Source organism: Microcaecilia unicolor, chromosome 1 (assembly GCF_901765095.1).
Source record: "Microcaecilia unicolor chromosome 1, aMicUni1.1, whole genome shotgun sequence".
NCBI classification, from domain to species: Eukaryota; Metazoa; Chordata; class Amphibia; order Gymnophiona; family Siphonopidae; genus Microcaecilia; species Microcaecilia unicolor.
Genome location: NC_044031.1, coordinates 444,656,194 through 444,673,799, shown reverse-complemented (window position 1 = coordinate 444,673,799; position 17,606 = coordinate 444,656,194). Strand labels below are relative to the sequence as shown.

At 40.2% G+C, this 17,606-nt stretch overlaps 1 protein-coding gene across 1 annotated transcript in view; it reads left to right on the top strand.

The window, feature by feature from the left end:
- RTTN (rotatin) overlaps nt 1-17,606 on the top strand; it is a 478,682-nt gene that overhangs the window by 142,443 nt on the left and 318,633 nt on the right. The window contains exons 16-18 of the mRNA XM_030212687.1: nt 2,893-3,009; nt 5,007-5,143; nt 16,944-17,115. Of these exons, the coding sequence (XP_030068547.1) occupies nt 2,893-3,009; nt 5,007-5,143; nt 16,944-17,115 (426 nt within the window). The remainder of the gene's footprint in view (nt 1-2,892; nt 3,010-5,006; nt 5,144-16,943; nt 17,116-17,606) is intronic.

Here is a 17,606-nt window from a genome sequence, read left to right as displayed (position 1 = left end):
TACACCAGATCTTGTGGTTAGTGCGAAGATCAGATTTCTCGCTATTTGGAAAGGGTAGAGTAACCTAGCTTAGATCCTGGAGAGGCTGAGCAATTATCTCCAATTACAGAGGATGGGCTGTTAAATCCCTTCCTTTGAGTAAGACTTTAGGCCTCGATGGCCACACTAAGTTATTTTGAAACTGGTCAAAGACCCTGTCCACTGTGTGTCATATAGGCCAGTTTCCCTTTTGAGCTCTGACTACAAGATTTTCGCCAAGATTCTAGCTCATAGACTGCAAGCTAATATATGGGTAAATTGGTGTGTGACGATCAAACTGGGTTTATTGAGGGGCAGCAGACCTTTGCTAATATTAGGTGAGTACTTCATTTGCTTTGGTCTGCCAGTGAGGCTGGCGAACCAGCCTTGTTGCTGGGGATCGATGCAGAAAATGCCTTTGACAGGGTGTCCTGGCCTTATTTGCTGGGCATCCTGTTGAACATGGGGGTGAATGGCCATTTCTTAGATTGGATAAAATCCATATATAACAAACTTTTAGCTTGTTTGCTGATCAATGGGGGTTATGCAGACAATTTTAAACTGTGTCGTGGAACCTGTCAGGGTTGTGCCCTCTCGCCGCTCCTGTTTGCCCTTGCTATGGAACCTCTGGCACAGCAGATACGTAAAAATAGGACTATCCAGGGCAGAGGTTTTCAACCCAATCCTCAGGGCATACCCAGCTAGTTGGGGTTTTCAGGATATCTATTGAATTCAATGGGAATATCCTGAAAACCCCAACTGGCTCAGTGTGCCCTGACGACTGGGTTGAAATCCCCTGATCCAGGGTATTCGATTTGGTGGGATCCATACTAACGTGGAACCTTGCATGACATAGCTATAATTCAGGTTCCTCTTTCCCACATGCATCACTTTGCACTTGCTCACATTAAACGCCATCTGCCATTTAGATGCCCAGTCTCGTAAGGTCCTCTTGTAATTTTTCACAGTCCTCCCGCGATTTAATGACTGAATAACTTTGTGTCGTCAGCAAATTTAATTACCTCACTAGTTAGTCCCATCTCTAGGTCATTTATAAATATGCTAAAAAGCAGCGGTCCCAGCACAGACCCCTGGAGAACCCCACTAACTACCCTTCTCCATTGAGAATACGGACCATTTAACCCTTTTCTCCCAGGCACAATCTTCTCACACTTTTCACTTGATGATCAATGCTAATAATGTGCCTAAATTAGCGTGTTATTAGCGTTGATTGAAACAGTGTTTTTGAAAAAAAAAGATAAAACATTTTTCTTTTTCGAAAATGACCTTCTTTCCTAATCAGATTTTGGACTTTTTGTGCAAAACGTCCAAAGTCGGACTTAGACGTCATATTGAAAATGCCCCTTCACGTGTTGCACAATTGTGTTGTGTGTTGTAAAATGTTTGTCAAAATTGAAACTTCATCCATGTTCCACCCAAAGTCCCCTGGAGCATGCCAAAGTGTGCACCAGCTTGCACTCCCCATCCCCTTACTTTTAGGCTTGATTCAATTTTACAAGAGCCAATTTATGTGCATAAATCACTATTTTATGTGAGAAAATGATTATATAATTACTCTCAATGAATGCAATTTTATAGCAGGTCACCTAGGTTGGTAGGCCAGACTTGTGTGTTTTTATAAAATAGCTCCACATAACCTGTTGTTATTGTGTCTATAAAATACAGCTACATACATTGACACCATTTTGGGAGTAGTGGCTGAATTATGCGCATAGGTGCATATCCTGCAACTTCACCCAAATTATACTTCACCAGAAAGCCTACATACCACAACCAGAAGTTAATTAGTCTGACTGAAAATTATAAGAAAGAAAAGCCAATTATTTTGATATAGAGATCTCAGTGCCAGGTTACTTACAATGAAAGTAAATATAGATTTTTGAATCTTGTGCTTTTGGGCCTCATCTACTTTTTTTTCATAAAGATTGGGAAAATCATCTTTAGTACCCTAGCTCTCTGTAGCCTAATTTGATAAAGGAATGAAGTTGTGTTGCATAGTGATTTGCTGCCACACTATCTGTTATTTAAGTATTGTTTTTGGTTGGGTATCAGTGCTTATTTATCTCTTCACTTCACCTACATGCCTAAAGTTTAATCTCAATACTTGTGTGTATTTCTGTTCTTTAATTATTGTTTTTTTGTTTTTTGTGGGTAATATATTTAGTGTTATGGATTTTTACATGTTAGTCCCACGAAGTTGGTCTTAAATGAATAAGGTGCTGTTAAGTGCTAATGCATACTTAACACAGAAAAAAATAGCCTAATGCAGTACGCGCTGAAGCATTCTGTGTTAGTTTTGCCATTTCTATGCATTAACCTCCCTGTTTACAAAGCCGCACATCAATGCCGACACAGCCTGTTCAAAGTGAATGGGCTGTGTTGGCATTAGCACACCAGCAGCTGCTAGTGAGGCTTTTTAAATGGGGTAAGTGTGTGGTAATTTATTTTGAAGGTGGTGTGGCCATGCTAACTGGTTAATGTCTCCGTATCGTGGAAGTCCTTAGCGCCTCTTAGAAAGGAGGGTGGTAAGTGCTTCCACGTTTACTTTTTTTAAATGACTGTTCATTAATGCTAACATTAGCGTTTGGCCAGAAAATGATATAAGTGAAAAATGCCAAGCTGTTCTGTTAAGTTTATACATAATGAAAATCATGTGTATTTCGAGAGTTATTTTGCAATGTATTTCTAGTCTGTAGTTATTACCCATAAAATAAATATAAAATTTTCAGTTGGGGCAAGTAAAAGATGCACTGTGCAGTGTAAGGGCAAGTTACTTCATGCTTTGAGACCTAAAAGTGTTAATAGCAGCCTGTTTGTTTTTTGCATTATTGTATATATTTTCTTGTTGAGCAGGTGAATACCACAGCCAAAGCCATTTTCATGTATCTGCTTCAAGGGCGATTAATGATGACGGCACTAACTTGGAAGAAATTTACTGAGGCCCTCTATCCTGTCATTCCCATACTGCAGGTGATTAACATTTTTTGTCTTCAGAGCACTATATATTTTAAACTGAGGTTGATTTGCTTGAAAAATGTGTGGTAGTGTTACTGTTTTGTTGAAACAAGTCAACCTAAAGAAGGAAAGCGTTCCAGAGTGTTAGAACAGAGAGTACATGCATGGTATCACCTTTCTTCCCTTGGGTTATAACACTTCCTTTTTACCTTTCATGAGTCACAAGCACAAGGTTAAACTGCAGGTCTCTGTCCAGATACTGTTACAGGTTTGTGGGCCAATGGATACATTCTTGCAACCATATATTCCTGTAAGTCCAGATGCTTGCTTGCATTGACCAGGACAGAAGGAAACATTCCTAGTAATTTCTTTAAACCTGGAGGCACAAAACCCTCCACAGCGTCCTTAAATAAACAATGTGGGAATAGTGCTGCTTGAGACACCCGGAGGTACAGGCTGGTGTTCAGTGAGGCATGTTTGCTCCCAGAGGCGTTGGAGATTAGGTGAAGGAGTACCTTGTTGCTGGTGGAGGCGACAATTTGTGGATGCTTTGTGGCCAGAGCTGCTCTTCTCTGGGTTCAGCAGTCGCAGCTCTCCTGAGTCTGCTAGGTTGTTCAGCATGGCCTTCTTTGATGCACTCTATGACCTTATCTTCATTGTCGCGCACTTGGTGGCCTCTGTGGTGGTGGAACATAGAGAACTATAGTTGGGCAGTGGACTAACCCTCCAAGCTGAGGCTGTACAAACTCCCATTTAAAGGGCGTTTGTTCTTTGGATAAGATCTCAAGAAATTAGTAAAGGATCTGGGCGGAGCAAGGCCACAAAGGTGACCAGAGGATTGGGGCGGATTTCTTCTTTCATGGTTTACCAAGTAAATCCCGATTGAGAGAAGGTACTTGTTTCTATCAGGGGAGGCAGCCCTCATACTTCTTATGTACCAGCTGTTGATGTAACTCTTCTGGCATTTCTCAGTATGAGACAAGCCTAGTGGCCCTTGCTTTCTCAGTTCCTGCAAGTCAATCAGAACTTAAAAGACAACATCCAGATCACTTATCAACTCGGGGATCCTCTGCTGGGTCTGTCAAAATTTGCCAAAGGTGGTATCTCCCAAATTCTTTCAGCCCAAATGGTCTTCACTATTAATAGTATTGGCTGGACAGCTTATGTTGAAGTGTCACACTTGACCTTCTATCTTTTCAAAAAACAATCCACCAAATGACCTTCCTAGGTGATCTGACAGGTTTCTTAAGTATTTTTGAACATTTCTGTACATACTTCACATTGAAAGTGTAGAGTATGTTGTATAGATTAATGAAGTAAGCATGTACTTCAATGCATTCTGAATTGTATTTTTTAGACATTAGATTTGAAAAATGTATAAGAGAGTGAAGATTTTTTGCAAGACATGGTAAATTTGTGTTAGCTGTATCGATTGAATTATGAAAAGGAAGTTATTCACTGGCTGATACTAGACAGAATGTAACATATAGTAGAAGGATGTGTTAGTTCAGCATGCAGCAACTGAGCAAGACACTTAAACGTAGAAAAACAATGACAGATAAAGACTATATGGCCTATCTACAGTTACTAAGTTTTACACCCCCTTCTCTCCCTGAGATACTCTCTGTGCTTGTCCCATGTGTTCTTAAATTTGGATATACATCTATTGGCCACTAGCCAACACTATAGACTGACACTTTTTTAACTTGAATATTTTATTGCAGAGATAAAATACATTCTGAATATAATGCTGTAATAATAATCATATTTCACTCTGTGAACCTAATTATAACCAGCAAGTATCAGAATATTTGTATTTTTGCATATTTATGGTGCTCATTTTCAAAGCACATGGATTTACAAAGTATATGTAACTTTTAAAGTCTACGGGCTTTGAAAATGTGCCTCTTAATCTTTATTTCTAATGCTGTTTGTTCTGTTTGAGTAGTAGTTTTGATTACATGATCACTTGATTTGTTCATAATTTTTTTCTGTTTTGAAACACTTTTTAGGGTTATGCAGATACAGAAGAACCTTTGGGCAAGTGCATTCTATCTTTGAATGAGACATCGGACTTAAGCGACAGCAGTCTTCCTAGAATAGTGCGACTTAGGGCAGCTCTTAGACTTCTGCTGGCCAAAAAGCAGTCGTGAGTAATCATCTATATTAAGCTTCACATATAAGGGCTAAGCACTAAAACTATGCATAATTTTTTTGCATGCCCATCAATAAGAAGTTAATATGCATGTAGTGACCTGGGGTTTAGTGGCATATGCAGCATGTAGTGACCTGGGGTTTAGTGGCATTCATTTGTTTAAAAATGACCACAGCGATGAGAGTATGAAGTAGTTAATGGTTAGAGCAGTGGACTGAGAACTAGAGAAGCCAAGTCGAAATCCCAGTACCCCTTCTTGAGTTTCTGGACAAGTCACTTAAACCTCTATTCCCTCAGGCACAAATTTAGTGTCCTTTACTAAAGCTTGGAGCTAAATGCTAAAAAGCTCATTTTATAGCTATGGTTATCTTTACATTTAGTGCTCACTAATTCTGTTAGCGCAAGCTAAGCTTTAGTAAAAGAGCACCTTAGATTGTACTTCCTCTGGGGACAGGAATGTACATATGAATCCAAACCTCCTTTCCCCTTTATGGTATTTGAGTCCATAACACTAAGGACTCCTTTTACTAAGCAGCGGTAAGCCCAACGTGAGCTTACCGCTTGCTATACAGGAAGTACCACCAGGCTACTGCAGCAGCCCAGCAGTACTTCCCACCCTTAGCACGCCGTCATTTCTGGCACTACAAAAATGTATTTATTTTTGTAGCGCCGGAGTGTACCTAGCAGTAATTGGGCAGTGCTGCGCAACTGCCCAGTTACCGCTGGGTTAACGCAGGAGCTCTTACCGCCACCTGAATGGGTGGTGGTAAGGCCCCCCCCCCCCAAAAAAAAAAAAAAAAAAATTCCTGTAGGAAACACGCGCCGATGCTGCCCGCCTCCTTTTGCTGCAGCTTGGTAAAAGGGGCCCTAAAATTGAACTGATTGGTAAATATGAATGTGGTCTTTTCTGTTCTACCTCTTTCTTTCAGAAATATTTAAAAGTTAGCTTGAATTGAATTTTGAATATTTTTTTTATTGAAAAGTTATGAACTTTACATTTCAATTATGAAATTAAAGAAATTTTGTACTTGCTGAAGAAATAAATCAACAAAATAAAAAATTATCAGTGATAACAATGAACATATTTGTCCTTATCAAGAGGAGACAGAAAGATATAAACTCAAGAAACAAACATAAATGAAGTCAAAGAGAACTCTTAAGATCTCATTATCTCATGGTGGCGACAAGTACAGGACCCAAAAACAATCTCACTTTTAACCCTGCAGTATTCAGTTTGAAGACTTTTCTTTAAGAAATGTTTCTAAATGAGTAGAATTGAAGAAAACATGTTGGTTTTCATATATTGTTACCAGGACCTTTATGGGAACCTCCCAGTGCACAGACCCTAGACTTTAATTCCAAGAATGATTTCCTGTGTAGCTCTCATTACATTTAGAAATATTTATATAGTTTGCCCACAAAACAAAATTCTTTCTTTTTAAAGTAAGATTTCAAAATCCTCACTTTATCCTTCTTCTGAGAACGTAACCAGTAGGGCATTGGTTTCTGCACTGTGTATAAAAGGCCACAGTGCAGAGAATTCATTTCATTCAGTTTGTAGCTGCTCTATGGTACAGCAGTTTTGGAGTGCAGTAGTGACCTTTTTGACTCATACACTGGATGCTAGAGTCCCCTTGATGCCAGATGTGTTGGTACTAGGTAAGGTAAAATTTTCAAAGGTGGGAGGAAAGGGAATGTACTTATTGTTGAGCAAGTTGAGTTTGGTAGGCCATAAATGTATATTGCAGTCTTGGATCTCTCAGGGACCCCTATCATATTGAAGTTGAAGAATCAGACACATTTACTAGTAATTTGGGATTCAAAAATGTCTCCTAAATGTAAACAGCATTTTTTTTTACAAATATGGAAGCCTTATATACAGAAATTGTCTCCCACAAGAAGAAACCTTTTATTAAATAGATTGGGGTCCGAAGGTGGTGTCTGGACAGAGTGGGATACTTGAATGAAAGGGAGGAGTGGGTTTGAGTTGGGCTGGGTAATATGGGTTCCCTTGGGGTTAGTAGGAGGTTATAAGAGCTAAGGGTGGGGGGAGGGAATATACAGTGGCGTTCCTAGGCTGCCTGACACCCGGGGCGGATCGCCGATGCGCCCCCTCCCCGGGTGCAGTGCAGCCCCCCCCCCCACCGGCGAAATTACACCCTCCCCCCACCCCGGGTGCATTTTTACCTGCTGGCGGGGGGGGGGGGGGGGGGGTGCCGCGCGCCTGTTGGCCGAGTCCGCTCGTTCCCTCCCTGCTGCTCCCTCTGCCCCGGAACAGGAAGTAACCTGTTCCGTGCAGAAGGAGCAGCAGGGAGGGAACGAGCGGACTCAGCCAACAGGCACGCGGCACCCCCCCCCAGCGGCGTGCACCTGGGGCGGACCGCCCCCACCCTTGGTATGCCACTGGAAATATAAAAAGGTGCTTGAATTGTTCTATAGTTCTTGGTTCAACTTATAACAGAAGGATTGTATCAGATATAGTTTTTACTTGTCATGTTTCAGTTTGTGATTTATTTCTTTGAATCACCAATAAAAATTGTTAAAAAAAAATGAAAATAAAAAAAGAAATAAGATTAAATTATTAGGGATATCACATAGAGAACAGAGCAGTAATAAAGTTTCAATCTAAAGAAGACCCATAAAAGGAAAAAAAAGACCAAAGTGCTCCATGAAGCCTAACAACTACTGAATAAACCCATATTTATGTATGAACAGCCAGTTTGGACTTAAGTTGAAAATAGCTTCAGTTTTATTGTGGGATTAAGGTTCGTGTTCAATAGGTATTTGCTATATTGCTCATCAAGGAACATCTGAGCAGTTTACATAAAACATTAAAATTAGAGTACTTTGGAATAAGAGATGAAAACAAGGGTGTAGAGAGATTAATATGCCAGAGTAAAGGAGCAAGTAACGAAAAAAAGAAATATGTGGCTAGTAAATTTCAAATTAATTTTACTAGGCAGTGGAGTGGAATTAATAAACAGCTGAGCAGATCTCAGAAATCATCCTGAGAAGTATGGGATGAGACAGTTTACCAAAGAAACTGGGGATTATGTTGTTAAGGTCTTCAAAATTAATCATAAAATTCAGAGGGAGCCAGTTATGCTCCGCCAGCAATGGAGTAGTATGGTCAGATTGTTGAAACAGTGGCCAATCAAGTTATCCTATTTGTACCACTATAAAAGGAATATTAGTGGTTCTCTGAGGACGAGTAGGATAGCAAGTTCTTACAGCATGGGTAAGTGCTTTGATAGATCCTGCACATGGGAATGTTTCCCCACCTTCAATCATCCTCAAAGATTTTGAGCCATCTCACTGCGCATGTGTGCACCATTTCTCGCCGTTAGTGTGCGGGTCCACTTCAGTCTTTGTCTGTCTACAGTACTGTTCAGTTGTATTTTTATTTTATTTATTGCATTTGTATCCCACATTTTCCCACCTCTTTGCGGGCTCAGTGTAGATCAGTGAAGCTCCCTGTTGACTTTTTGCTTGTAATTTCTGTTTCATTTTTGTAAATTTTTCTTTAATACTGTTGCTGTTGTGCTGGTCATGATTCCTGATAATGTCTTAAATAGACTTTCTGGTCATTTCTAAGTTTCCTTTCTTTTTTTCTCCATTTGTCTGGTGTGTGCCAATGGCTTGGGCACATTGGTAAGGTACTTTTTTTCAGAACTGAGTCATTTTGATATTGTTGCAGCTGTATTTGCAGTGACATGTCCCAAAAGAGAGCCTCCAGCAGCTTTGAAAAGCACACCTATATAACAAGCCATATTCATTATGGATACACACAATTAGTGCTTGCAGATCTAGGGCCCAACCATGATCCTTGATAATAAATTATATTCATAGAGAGATTTTCAGGGTCAAGAGAAGCAGAGCAAATGCATTTTGGTGCCAGTAAATCTGGTCGATTGGCATTGGAAGAATCCGGTCTGTATGGGTCCCGGAGCTGTATTCGATGCTGCGGGTGCATCAATTGCCCTTGACACTGAGCAGCGATAAAGGCCATCAGGATCAGTTATCCTCCAAGTCTCACTAGAAGAAGAGGAATGATTCTTTCTTGTCTCTATTGGCGTCAGGGGCTCATGATGAGCACACAGGCAGAAACTGGGGTGCTTAGACACTGACGAATAAAGTCGAGAGCACAAAGGCACCAAACCACCAGTGTTCTTGTAGTGCCCCTGATGTGAGTACCAGTCATCCTCTTCAGTATCAGAGGAGCCACAACAGCCTCTAAAGATCCAAGACTGTGCATCCAATACTTTTCTGACTCGGGAGGATATGGATACTTCTATTGCATGCCTCACACATTAGTGTGGATTTAGTGAAGGGAAATCTTGCCTCACCAATCTACTGCATTTCTTTGAAGGGATGAACAAACGTGGATAAAGGTGAGCTGTTCAGTATTGTACATCTGGATTTTCACAAGGCATTTGACAGAGTAGCTCATGAAAGACTCCAGAGGAAATTGGAGAGTCATGGGATAGTAGGTAGTGGTGTATTATGGATTAAAAACTGGTTAACAGATAGAAAACAGTGAGTAGGATTAAATGGTCAGTATTCTCAGTGGAGAAGGGTTGATAGTGGGGTTTCCCAGGGGTCTGTGCTGGGGCCTTCTTTTTAACATATTCATAAATGATCTAAATATGGGAATAATTGGTGAGGTTATTAAATTTGCTGATGACACAAAGTTATTCAAAGTTGTTAAATCGCAAGAGAATTGTGAAAAATTGCAAGAGGACCTTGCGAGACTGGGCATCCAAATGGCAGATGATGTTTAATGTGATGCAAAGTGATGCATGTGGGAAAGAGGAACCCGAACTATTGCTACATGATGCAAGGTTCCATATTAGGAGTCGCCACCCTTGAAAAGGATCTAGGTGTCGTTAATGCGTTGAAACTCTCTGCTCAGTGTGCAGCAGTGGCAAAGAAAGCAAATAGAATGTTAGGTATTATTAAGAAAGGAATGGAAAACAAAGATGAGGATGTTATAATGCCTTTGTGTTGCTTCATGGTGCGACCACACCTTAAATACTGTGTGCAGTTCTGGTCACTGCATCTCAAAAAAGACATAGTAGAATTAAAAAAGGTACAGAGAAGAACGATGAAAATGATAAAGGGGATGGGACAACTTCCCTATGAGGAAAGGCTGTTCAGCTTGGAGAAGAGACACCTGAGAGGATATACATAGATGCATATAAAACAGTGAGTGGAGTGGAATGGGTAGACGTGAATCGCTTGCTTACTCTTTCCAAAAATACTAGGACTAGGTGGCACGTAGTGAAGCTACAAAGTAGTAAGTTTAAAACAAATTGGAGAAAATATTTCTTCACTCAGCATGTAATTAAACTCTGGAATTCGTTGCCAGAGAATGTAGTAAAAGCAGTTAGCTTAGCGTGATTTTAAAAAGGTTTGGATATCTTCCTAAAGGGAAAGTCCATAAGCCATTATTAAGATGTACTTGGGAAAATCCACTGCTTATTTCTAGGGTAAGGAGCATAGAATGGATTGTACTGTTTTGGTATTTTGCCAGGTACTTCTGACCTGGATTGGCCACTGTTGGAAACAGGATACTGGGCTTGTTGGACCTTTCGGCCTGTCCCAGTATGCAACGCTTATGTTCTTATGTTCTCAATGACATTCTTCAAGGAGCAGCCTGTGAGGAGATTTGATGTGGATGGAATGCTTTTTTGGTTGACATGACCCTGCAGCTTTGACATTGTCGATGTCTGTACATCAAGAGATTGAACTGGTCCTCAAGACTTATGCATTGGTTGCAGAAGATTCATTGATACTGAGACCTCAAAGAGCCTTAAAGTTGGTGTCTGCCACACTTATTTATCTCCACTGCAGCTGGGAAGGAAGGTTCACAGAGGTATCAGATATCATTTGTGTCTTGACACTCTCAAACGAGGTGTAATACCAATGACTGGAGACTGAGGCAAACAAATTTCTCCCCTAACGTACCTTTCACGGTTGGATAAGTGAACCTGGGATTCTAATACTGGAGGGTTCCACTAGCTTACCATCAGACCATCTCCACCACATGAAAGGAGAAAGTCCCCTCCTGAGGTACTTTCCTTCATCAACTTTATCAGGGAAATGGCAGAGGCTATTCTATTTACATTAGAGGTGGAGGAAAGACTCAGAGCAGAAACACTGAGCACTGAACAATTCCTAGACCCATCCAAGGAAACAGTGATAATGCTTATTCAGATTCCTTAAAGATTTACAGAGGCGGAGAACTCCCTGTCTGCTTTGCTTATTAATAAGAAAGTTAACTTGATGTACTGAGTTCAGAAGGCTCCCAGATTTGAGAAGCAGCAGCTTCCTCACCATTCTGTGGTGGTCAAATTTGCTCTCAAAAGGGATGAGAGTTCTAAGTCATATTATTTTACTTTTCAGGGAAAAGAGGGTAGCACATAGTCATTTTGAGAGCAAAGTTTTTGCTCACCTTTCTTGTAGCTGCCTATCAGGTCTTCATGGGCATTCACTTGTGAAACATTGCACACAAAATAAATGAATTTAAAGACTCTTCCTCAAAAGAAAGCTGAGCAACTCCATTCACTAGTGAGCAAAGGAAAGGAGTATGGAAAATACATTGTCCAAGCAATTTATATTTAAAAAAACTGCCTTTAGAGCTTCCTGTATAGGTATTGGTGCTGGAGACTCTCATGGTTTCAATCATCAGACTTTAAAAGGTAACTTGCTGATGTGCTTTGCTGTAGAGAGAAACATTTTGGAAATAAGGTGCAGGAGGCTGTTTCCCTTTTCAAGCTGCATTCAAATTCTCGTCAGGCCTACTTCTGACCTCATCAAGGAGGTTTCAGAGTGGAGCGCAAAGGAGATCCTACTACTCTCAAAAGCTATCTGTATTCTCTTCCCTCTTGCTATTCCCAGTTCAGACATGGTGTTTGCTGTCATCAATGACCAAAACTTGGGATAGGGTTTTGACTGCGTCCCTGAGAACATAGTGACAATTCTAGTATCTGTGCTAGAAACACTTTGGTAGAAGAGAAGCTTAGGTTTTATTCAAGTCATTGGCTTCTTTTAATCCCCAACCAATGGATTATGAAAATTGTTCAGCTACGGTACCATGTTCATCTATTTGATGTTCCACCAGATTATCTACCGAGAGCATCTTTTGTCTAGCTTGCTATGTCAAGAAATACTTACTAGGGAGCTCTCTTCCCTCTTAGAGGCCAATGTGGTCTAACCTGTTCCACCAGGGGAAGAAGGGAAAAGCTTTTATGTCCAGTATTTCCTGGTTACCAAGAAATTAGAGATGCCATACTGTATGGTTTCCCTAGGCACCCTCATTCTTTATCTTCAAAAAGAAGACTAGTTATGTTCTGTGGAATTAAAGGTTGCTTACACCCACATAGAGATGCATCCAAGCCACAAGAAATATTTCAGATTTGTAACAGAGAAGTATCACTTCTAGTATTGTATTCTGCCCTTTGACTAGCATCATCTCTTCAGATCTTTGCGAAATGCTTCATAGTAGTAGCGATCAGACTGGGTGTGCTCATGTTTCCTTGTTTGGGTGATTGGCTGGTAGAGAGAACATCTTAGAAAGGGGCTCAAAGATCTGTCCATATCACTGCCCAGGTCTTGGAGTTATTTTATTTAAATTGTATTAAAAAATGTATAGTCTGCATACTTTATGAATCTTGGTGGACAACAAGTAAAAAAGGTTTGTCATAAATTAGGCAAACTTTCAACTGAGCCTGTCAACTCAGCTGGAATTCATAGGATGATTCTCATAGCTCCATTTTGGCTGAGGCAAGTGTGCTTCCCTCTTCTGGCACTTTCCATAAGACTTGTAAAACAGGGGAATTCCACAACACTGGTCACACAGGTTTGGGGAACGAATTGCACATCAACATCGAGTTCCTTTCCCTCACAGCTTGGATGTTGAGAAGATAACCTTAACTTTCCTAGACCTGCCTGGTAATGTTTCACAGGTAATTCTGCCTTCAAGGGGGGATTCTAGTAGAAGGTCTTACAGTGTTAATTAAATGGAAAAGATTTACTGTCTGATGTGGCAGAAACACCCTAATTCCCTTTTCCTGTCCCACAAAAAAATAGCTTGACTATTTTCTGCTTTTATCTGTCATATTTTCAAACCTAACTCTATTAGGGTACACATTAGTGCGGTTGACACACATCACCATTATATAGAAAGTAAACCTATCTCTGTACAGCCTTTAGTTGTTTGGTTTATGTGGGGTTTACTTCTGTTGAAGCCTCATATCAAGCCTTCTGCATTGTCATAATAGGACCTCAATGTTGTTTTAACTCAGTTGTTGGAAGGTCATTTTAAGCCACCGAATACCTGTAAACTGACCTGGAAGGCCTTATTTTTGGTTGCAGAGAAAGTGAGCTCCAAGTTATAGTAACTGATCCAGCTTATACTAAGTTTTTCAGCAGCAGGATGGTCTTCGCCCTCATACAAAGTTCCTTCCTAAAGTGTATAATAAATGTTCTGAGGTTATGTCTGTGTTTCGGGTTTGTTGTCTGGCTTGTTTTTTAGTTCTGGGGTAGAAGAGGATATTAATTGTTTGTCCTAGTTCCGCTTCCCAGAAGCAGTATGTGTAGCAAAATAATACCCAAAGGTAGGTGTTTGTACGTCTAGTAGCGCTATAGAAATTATAAGTAGTAGTAGTAGATAGGCTTGCTGCAAAATGCAACACTTAGGAAGAAAGGATGGGTATGAATGTAGATGTATTTTGGAGAGAAGAATGGACTTGATGGAAGATGCTCCTCTGGGTGTCAGTGTGTATGTGTGTACAAGTGGTAATACAAAATTAATTCTCTAAAATAGCACACCTTAAAAAAAGACATAAAAAGCTAGGGGGCATCGGATAAACGTGTAAATGGCCTGTCGGATCTCTTGTAGCCCAGCTATTTCAGATCCAAGCTCCTTCCAATTTATCAATCATTTGCCTCCAAAGGGAAAGAGCCTACTTCAATTTTTATTACATTCAAAATATGTTAGCAGCAGTAATCTGATGACTACTTATCTCATACCACACAAGTGGGTACAGCGCTGTGACGTCCTTGAAAAGGAGTCTGCCTGTCTGCACAGTCTTTTTTGTGTAAAGTAATGCTCTTTTGAAGTCTGAATGACTGGCACCAGTTTGGAGACATTGTCTATCTCCACTGACATCAGCTTAAATTGTCAACTGTATGCTCTGTGGTAAAAGATTATAAGGTAGGTTGTACTGATTTAGCTAAATATCGGCCAATTTCTTCTCTGCTGGTTTTTGCTAAGTTGTTGGAACAGTCTGATTATGTGCAGTTGAATGATTTTCTGACACGAAAAAATTAGTTGGATGAGAATCAATATGGGTTCTGTAGAGCACATAGCACCGAGGCGCTGATAGCTGAAACTATTGATGAGGTACATACGTTTAGGTTTGGATAATCATGCAAGTTACTCCTTTGCATTTTGGGATATATCAGCAGTGTTTGATACTGTTGATCATGAAATTTTGGTGCAGCTCCTTGGTGCTTGGGGTGTGCAAGAACAGTGTTATTGTGGTTTCAATCATACTCACAGGGAAGGAAGCAAAGGATGGCTGTGGGAGATAAATTATCTGTATTGTACTCTTTTGAAACGGGGAGCCTCAGGGCCTCTGCGTTGTCAACAGTGCTTTTTAACATCTTTTTGAGGCCTTTGGGACATTTGCTATGGGCGTTGGGGGTCTCGTTCTGCATATATGCCAATGATATTCAGTTTTTTTTTTCTGTTAGCTCTGAGTGTGCATGATATGATCCAGAAAATGCAGTGTATGTTTGATGAAGTGTTGCTGTGGTTGCAATGAAATCAATTACAGTTGAATATGAATAAAACTGAGTTGCTTTTTGTGAGTGTTGATGCCTCTTTTGTTTTTCCGGAGTTTGTTTCCCTGTCGGGTATTTCTGTAAGAGTATTGATATGGGTATGGACTCTGGGGGGTTTGTTAGATGCTGGTTTTTCATTTAGACCCTAGATTCAGCACCTGATTCGTACCACTGTTTTTAAATTACATCTTTTTAGTCAGTTATGCTGTGTGCTTCTGGCAGTGGATTTTGTGAGGGTGGTGGAGGCTATGGTGTTAACTGGCCTGGATTATTGTAAACATTGTATACTTGGGGCTACCAGCGATTTGTGTTCATTCTTTACAAATTGTTCAGAATTCAGCGGTATGCCTTGTTTTTGGTTTGCTGAAATAATGATCACAGCTTACTTAAAGTGATTGAGATGGCTGCTGGTTGCATTTAGGGTAAAATTTAAGTTGTTACTGTTGGTTTATCATGTTTTGTTTCATGATGCTGCTGCATATCTGAAGAATGTTATTCATCATTATGTTCCGCAGAGACATTTGCGGTCAATGAGTGCTGGAAATTTAGTTGTGCCTGCAATGAATCAATTTCATCTGAATGTGACTAGAAAAGGAACCTTTTTCTATTGCGGTGCCTCTTGCATAGAACCGGCTGCCAGCTGGATTGGAACATGAGTCCCATTTGTTGACATTCAGGCATCAATTGAAGTCACATGTTGTGCCTGGCTTTCTATGCTACTGCTGTGCTTTATATTTTTTTGATCATTTCTAAACTGTGGCATGGGCTGGTTTATGAATTTTTTTGTTTGTTTTATTTGTATGTTTTTGAATTTGTATTTGTGTATATTGTACCTCGCCCTGGATAAGGGTGGGTTATAAATAATAAATCTAAAATCTTAAGGGTGAGCCCAGGTGCAGTATTTTCCAATGGTCTTAGGGCAGTTTAGTTGAACTGTTAGTAGGTTTAGTGAACAGTTAATTTTCATGATTATTTTTCCAAAGGCCTCATGGTCCCATAGCTGAAAGCACATTGCACACATTAGATTACAAGAGAACCCTAGCCTTCTATTTGGAACAGACAAAAGCCCTTAGATAGTTTCTACCCAGTCTTTTCTTTCTTTTCACCCTACAAAAAAATGGGGACTACCGTTCTGTGAATTTGGTTAGCAAATTGCATTTCTTTTACTTATTCCCAGGCATGCTTGACTCTTCAGGGTCATATCATGGTCATAATGTAAGAGCTATGGCTGTATCAGTTGCCCATTTAAAATCAGCCTCCATGGAGGAAATTTGCTGGGGTGCAACATGGAATCCTATTCATATATTCACATCTCATTGCTGTTTGATAAGAGACTCCTGAGACCTCAGTAAGTTTGTCCTGTCTCTCCTCCAGAATCTCTTTGAGGGTTAGAATCTAACAAAACATGCCCCTTATGCTCATTTATCTTCATTTTCATGCTGCATTCCAAATAAATGGAGTGAATATAAAGTGGCTTATTTCCATCAAAAATATTTGTTGGTGTTCGCTGTTGCATCACCTTTCATTGTTAGGTTTCTTCCCCTGTTTTTTATGTCGAAGGCAGCCTGTAGCTAGGGAGTCCCATGTTGAAGGACTTGTTAATTTGTTTGTCCTTGGAGACAGCCAAGTTATGTGGTTGTTGGAGTAGCAGGATACATACCCACCCACTTCCCAAGGAGTCATATTTTATTTTCAGCTTTTTACTAGACTGAGGTAATTCCACCTGATAGCGGCAAACAGGAATTGGTACACATGCATGCTGAGGCAACTCAAAAGCTTGAAGAGGGATCAAAGTTGGGGCAGTGTTCCAACATTCATGTCCTGTCAGTGTCACTCATGCTGTGAGGACTTGTATCCTGCTGACCATGGGGAACACCTGCTACAGGTAAGTAACTTTTTTTTTTCCTGACACGCGCTCTCAGTATGATGACTTTGGTTTCTTTAGTGTCCGTTCAACAGCTCTAAAACATGTAGCCTTTCATCTAACGAGTGAGGAAGAAAGTAGCCTGAAGCGCCCTCAGTTGCAAGGAAGTCTTTTATCCAGTGCTGTCAACTTGCTTATGGTGGAAAAGACAATGGAGCTGAAGCTGGATGACTCTGGAAAATCATTTTTTAAGGTGAAATTAAAACTTAACTTTTTCTGTGATATTTGTGTAACCACATTTCAGATTGTACAACTTTATTAATATGTCTGTTAAAGATGCCATTTTGCGGAAGAATTGGGGTTTGCATTCTGACTTGTTCTATTGCATTGATGATCTACCTCATTGATTTCAAACTTGAGATGACAATCTGGTATCGGACCATGACATGCCAGTGAGTAGGTAATGGTCTCACTCTCTTCTTGTTTCTGCTACAAAATTGCTCTGGGAGATTTGGGAAGCACGTCCCATACAAAGCCTTGTACTATATTCTATATTTCATTGGCAGCCAGTGCAGCTGTTTCAGAGTTGTTATATGAACAAACGTAGACGTACCTACAATCAATCTAGCTGCAGAATTCTGAATAATTTGCAAAGCCTTCACCCGGGAATTCTCAGTTCCTAAGTACAATGCATTACAGTAGTCTACTTAAAATCAAACTTTGAACCACATTTTGAAAATCTGC